General features: G+C 33.8%; 2 protein-coding genes across 7 annotated transcripts in view; one reads left to right on the top strand and one right to left on the bottom strand.

The window, feature by feature from the left end:
- The window catches only part of LOC139129121 (carbohydrate sulfotransferase 3-like), a 90,554-nt gene that overhangs the window by 33,880 nt on the left and 50,176 nt on the right, over positions 1-6,498 (top strand). The gene's annotated exons all lie outside the window — the stretch shown is intronic.
- LOC139129120 (voltage-dependent calcium channel subunit alpha-2/delta-3-like) overlaps positions 509-6,498 on the bottom strand; it is a 34,655-nt gene continuing 28,665 nt past the window's right edge. For all 6 annotated transcript variants that reach the window (XM_070694773.1, XM_070694778.1, XM_070694772.1 and 3 more), the window contains 3 exons: positions 2,905-2,961; positions 2,523-2,603; positions 509-685 (listed from right to left, as the gene is read on the bottom strand). In XM_070694773.1, the coding sequence (XP_070550874.1) occupies positions 524-685; positions 2,523-2,603; positions 2,905-2,961 (300 nt within the window). In that variant the 3' untranslated portion in view covers positions 509-523. The remainder of the gene's footprint in view (positions 686-2,522; positions 2,604-2,904; positions 2,962-6,498) is intronic.

Genomic DNA, 6,498 nt, shown 5'->3' with positions numbered 1-6,498 from the left:
TATTAGCATATCTGATACTGATAACTTTGCAAACATTAAAGCTAGAAGAATCTTCAGATTTTTAAACCCTTTCAATACTTTGCTTGCCTGTTGACAGTACTGTGTTGACTCATTCCAGAATGTGAAATCTGTTTTCTTGCTTAGACTGAAAATTGAAAATTAATTTTCTCAACAGAGCATACCACGATCAGTTTGAATTGCAATGAATTGAAGAAAATTTTTTTGTTTCTCTATTACGCAAAATTTGCACAGTGACCCTGATTTTTATTTTTGAAAGCAAACTTAAGGAAAATTGTTTAAAGTTTTTAAGTGAAAGTTTGAGCAAACGTTTGAGAATTTCCGTTCAGGCCACAATTACTACATTAATCTATTTGATATGTATTTAATGTATGGACAATTTTCGTTCAAGAACAAACGATGATTCAAATAATGTTTTTTGACTCCCAGCAAGTTACAAGACACATCAAAATGTCATTGCAGCTACGCACATTATTCTCACGGATATGAACTTGTGAATGAAACATTACCTCATCTCTCTTTCATCAGATAGTTCAACCTCTGCCAAATCTACACTGTTGTAGTTTGTCTTTAGGCTGTCGTCTGGTCCATACAGAGGTCGAATGTCAGGATGGAACAAGAGGTAGCCATTGTTGGTTACAGCGAAAGAATATCCATTGACACCAAGCTGCAAAAACATTAACATACGTAGACAATTATTATTCATTTCAAGTCAGTACATGTGAATATACAAATATAAAACATTACAGAAATTCTGTTTTTCGCCAAGTTGAAGTGCTGTATTCATTGCTTCAATAAAGTTTGTGTGCGATGTGTGATAGTGAGTGTACAAGCGTGAATGTTTCATGAACTCTACATCCTGTGAAGGGGTCTCAGTTAGTAACAACTTAGCTTGGTTTTATTGAATCTCTCTTTTTTTTGAGAGTGGGGATTTGGCCAAGTGGTTCTCTCTGTTGCCTCTCCGCTTAATCAGCTGTGTTGTATGTTCCATGATTCATACAATTTGTTATCTCTGACTTTAAATTTTACATTTGTCCTCAAAATTTCCATCAACTTTGCTGTACTTATAACGATTAGAGCATACAGCAAAGTGTATTACAGCAAAGTGTATTGCAACAAAACTCACAAGGATACATGTACAAGTCCAGTCAAGTTTCATCAAGCTGCAAGTTTATTTATTTCAACAGATTTATTTCCAGCATATCTTTTTTTGAAACAAGAATTGAAGCTATACATCATTCATTTCATTGATTTTCACAAAAAGGATAAAATCTCAATCAGCATTAGAATAAAAGTGTGACATAATCATTAAAATTGCTACAGTTTACAGTTTTGGTTAGTTTTATTTGATTTGAAGATGTTTTATTGGTAATGGTACAGGGAGATCATAGTGATTGTCAAAAAGGAAAACAAGATTTGTAAGCACACACCGCTACACAGGATATGGTGTTAAAAGAATTTAATAAGCAACAGTGGACAAATACAAAGCAGTGATAACCTAACTACGGAAAAATACAATGTCAAGCAAACTACGAAAGTAAAATCTTGGCAAAAACCATTTCAAAACTAAGCACAAATAACTCAAAGATTGGGTGAGGGTCTCCGCCAGTCTGCTTCCTAGGCAAAGGTTTGGGTTGCAAAGTTGTGTTTGCAGACCTTTGGAAAGCCGAAAGTGAAAGTGGTTCCACCAGGCCGGTGGAGACCACCTTCTTGAGTGGGGGTACATGCAATGGACGGCCCACGGTGGGAAGCAGACTAGTGGAACCAAGGAGGAGATGGGGTTGGTGGCGGGATAGCTTGGCAGACAGCCTGATGGCCTAGAATGAATGAACTTGGACAAGAAGCTTGCAGCAAGGATTAGGTCAAGTGCCGTGCGCAAGAAAGATGGTAGCTAGATAGCAGATGAGTAGATAGATAACCAGTATAAGATGTCTACGTCAGCAATGCAAAGTGACTTCAGGACATGTTGTTCTGCAGGCAGCCTAGCTCCGTGGACTTACAAACTGGATTTGTGTTAACACACAATTCCTTATAACAAGATATAACAGTGTAAGAGTTCTCCATTGTCATTTATTGTTGGTAGCAAATACAGAGAAAATGATGGTTTCCTATTATTTGTTTCCATTGCATAAATAAAATATTTTGCTATAAGTATGAGATTATTGTAAATAACTGGAGAACACTTCCTTAAATTTGAAACAATAACTGCACTTTAGAATGTGAAGACAATAATTCAGAATCAAGCTGTATGATCCTAATCCACAGTTTCTGTCAGTTGGTCTTTGGCAGTAACATATCAATCTTCTATTGTATGATTTGGTGAAGAGGCTAGTGATGTGTGATGATGGGTCTTCACATGGAGACACCACACTTTAATAATAAACTTTAATTTATTTACATTTTTTGACGTGTAACTCCTCTGCAGATGGGCCGGAGGCCTTGAAATGCAATAAACAAGGAGACACCACACTTAATAGGTTTTTAAAAGCGTATGCTTTACTGACCTTGTATGGTGGTGTCAGTTTCAGAAGTTCAAAGACAGGCACATCAACTCCAACAACTCCTAGGAGAATACCTTGATCCAGCTACAACAAAAGACAGTTGTCACATTGTTTGTGATTTTTGTAATCTCCCAATAATATCATACTTCTATCATCTATGGCACGCAAAGTATCCATGATGAATAAAGGGGAAAATCTTGTTTTTCCACATTCTTATCACAATTGAACATCTTGACATCCAATATTGTAGTAACAGAGGTCTGATCATGTACATTTGTAACTCAGTCTGTAATCATCCAAACATTCATTTATTTATTCATTTTAAACATTCATTGACGATAATCACCCACTCCTCTATCATAATTAGTATATTAAATGCACTTACTGTTTTATTTTTATTATTGAATACAGGTTGTGCCACGGTAGTCATAAGTGCTAGCCCCTGTAAACAGAAACCAGTCACAAATTACAAAATAACCTTAGTCAACCACACAGAAATCTATACGTTGTACTCATCTGGGAAATTCAACCAAAACCTAAAAAAATAGTTTATAAATTATTTCATCACATTCTTTGATATTCAGGAAGTGTGGAAATTCAAAACGAATTTCTTTACTGGTTTGAAGATATTCATAATATTGTGAAGACACATTATTTTCTCTAATGAAAAAAAAAACAGGAACAGAATCTTACAGTTACATGGATGTTTACTGTGTGTGATGCTGGGAGTTTGTTGACAGACAAACAGACAATACGATAATGAAGCAAGCACGCAAGCTGAGCACACTGAACACATAGGACAAAGTGGTTTACCTTGTGATGTGATGCAAACAGGTTTCATAATGTGAAAAATAACCCATGCAGAATCAATCTTATGGTAAAAATGTTTACAATGTTGCTACACAATGGTACCTAACAGTATACTGTTGTGTAGTATATTACAGTGACTAACTTTGTATATTTAGAGGACCTGGTATAATTTGAACCAAGCAATTTAGATGTTTCAATGCTTGCTACAGTATTAATATGAATATATGTAATAACATTTCTTGCTGTTATGTTCCTTTTAGAATTGATTGTTTTGAAAATAACCTAAAAGGGAACATCCTAGTATTATTGTTGCTTTTTTCTGGCAGCAAATAGTAGTGTCTGAATTTGGTGTTCAAAATGTAACACATTGCTTAAAAGTTCAGATGGAAACACATCTTTGTTGACCAGTTTGATTAACATTATCTTTGTTCTGCTATTGCTACTCTGTAGAAAAAAATTCATCTGGCATTGTACATGTTAAGTTTTGATGATGCTTTAAAATTTGGTCAACTGTAGCCATGAATCACATGATCAAATTCAATAATGGCAATGATGGATGGGACACTTCATATTGTAAAATATAACTGAAGAAAAATATTACAGTTTACTTCCTTTGCAAACTTATATCAAAATATTACATCTATATGGGAAAAATTGACGCTATTTATTTATGATGTCCCTATCAAATGCTGATATATTGATATGAGTTATTGTGTGTACTAAAGTGGCTTGTCTGTACCCATGGAAACATACATCAACTGCCAATAGTATATCTATACATCTGTGTGGTTATTGAAATCTTACAATGTTGACACTCAACTGTCATTAATTGAACATATCTGAACAACAGATTTTAAAATGTTTCTTGAATGAAAATTTGAAATTTTGGAGACGCTAGATTACAGATAATAACACGACATTGTATGTCTGATACATAGAATGATTAGTAAATTAACAAGTTTTCAAGCACATATCACAGATTATGATGAAGGAAATTGGATTTTAAACATTACAATGTTAGCCATAATGTCCAGTTTGATGACTTAAAATCCATTCACAGATCTAATTAAAATTCATATAAATCACATTAAGATGTGACATCAGAACAGCTCATTCCTTTCATGGATCAAAATATTCATTGCAGCAGTCAACTTGGAAATTCTGCCTGACAATTTATCCGTTTTGAACGAATCCCTTGGTGAGATGATTCTTGGAAGAATCTTGCAGCTGAGTGAATAGTACATCAAACTTGTCCATAAAAAATTCTCATCACATGACAATATTCTTGTTGTAGCTGGTTTGTACCACATACTAACTGAATAAAGGCAAACAACTTAGAATGATGAAATTAATAAGAAAAAATCTAATCTCACAAAGTGCTATTTTTGAGGAACAGCTTTCAACATGTCATGGAAAAAAAATTAAATTCTTTCAATGATATTTCTACACAAAGGTTCAATGAAATACCAATAAATGTTTGTGTTGAATTCTAAATCTAATGAATTGTTTTACATTACTGTGCAAGATTTGTAGCTAATAATATAAAAAATTCCTAAGAATCATTTAAAAAGTCACTGTATATCGGTTAGTTTCAGAGGCTTTCACAAATTACTGATGCATTAGGTAAGAAACAGAATTATATTCAGTAGATTCCTTGATCTGTTATCTCAGAAGAATAGTTTAGTATGAACATTAGTTCATTTTGGGAGAATTTCACTTTATATCTACATCATCAAAGTCTTAGATTTGTATGATATACAGCAGAATCAATGCTCTCTGTAATCACTGGTCACATAATCTGTAAAGTCAAAATTGTGGTAATGAATGCAGGCATAACACGTGTTCTGAAAGGACTGTTTTCAAGTGAATTTACTGGATTTTTGGAAACTGGTTCTTTGTTGTACTGATTTGTCGATGAAAACTGGATGTCACATTTAAATGTCTGAATTGTTTATCTGGAGAAATAAACACAGGCCGAAAAAACCAAATGCTATTTGCCCAAAATTCTGCTCATTTTGCAACACTGAGTAATACATGATTTATCTGCAACTTCATTCATTGCTATTATCATAATCAACTACTAAACTCTTTGGAAAGATCTTGAATTTCAACAGATTAACATTTAATTACTCCAGAACTTTCATACGTTCAGAAATTGATCTTTTATTTGGATATATTATTTCTACGTCAGTTTGACCATGGCATAGTAGGTGATGTAAAAGTAAAAGTGAAATTATTACAATAGTATGCAAATGTGAATCCAGGGATAGGAAGGAGTAATTAACTATAAACGGAAAATGCCGTGAAATGTTTTCCTTAAAGATAAAGTGCAGATGATGTAACTCCAAAAATGGTGTGAATCTGTAAGAAATATTGAGACAGTAGAAATGGGATATGTACAGTTACCCGCTGTCCAGGACAAATTGCCAATGGAAAAAGTTGGAAATTAAACCCATTAGTGACAGACAGAAGCATACATGCCAGGTAATTCAGCATTATTGTATCAAATTGATGAGTTTTTCCTTCACCAAAATAAAATCCAACTTGTGAAGAGAAGAGAAACAGAATCTGTCCAAGTTAAGATTTACTGCTAACACAAGAATTACAAAATGTTTATCAAGAAGATTTTTTTATGCTGGTCATCAGGGAATCCTGGACTCAAACTTTACCTTGTCCAAAACCAATCAAAGATGGTGACCAAAGACATAATAACTCAACAATTTTTCACTATTCAATCAGTATGTGTGTAGAAGGGCACCTACTCTAGGCTGACATTCATAATTGTCACAGTCAGGTTACATAAATGTAAGACAATGACAATGCTATCACACTGTATTATTAACTTGCACAATATAACATTTGCTTAAGCTCAAAGCATTGCAAATTGCAAGAGTCAACTACAGGTATTGGTAGCTTTGAACAAACAGACAAAATGTTCGTTGTAAGAGTACACTGAAGTCAATGATATGTAAACATAGAGATAAAGATAGAATGGAGATAGTAATATTGGAATATGAAATGCCGCAACAAGATTGCTGCTCAAACACTGATAACTTAATTGGAAAGTTACAAGAAAGGATAGAATGATAAATGACTTATGCAATGATGAGAAGTAGTCATGTGACAGTCATGTGACATCGAGTTGAAACAAGGATCCAGTTGTTAGTGA

This window comes from Ptychodera flava, unplaced genomic scaffold, assembly GCF_041260155.1.
Source record: "Ptychodera flava strain L36383 unplaced genomic scaffold, AS_Pfla_20210202 Scaffold_93__1_contigs__length_395732_pilon, whole genome shotgun sequence".
In the NCBI taxonomy this organism is placed as follows: Eukaryota; Metazoa; Hemichordata; class Enteropneusta; family Ptychoderidae; genus Ptychodera; species Ptychodera flava.
The sequence above is the reverse complement of the archived record's forward strand: the minus strand, read 5'-3'. Positions and strand labels throughout refer to the sequence as shown.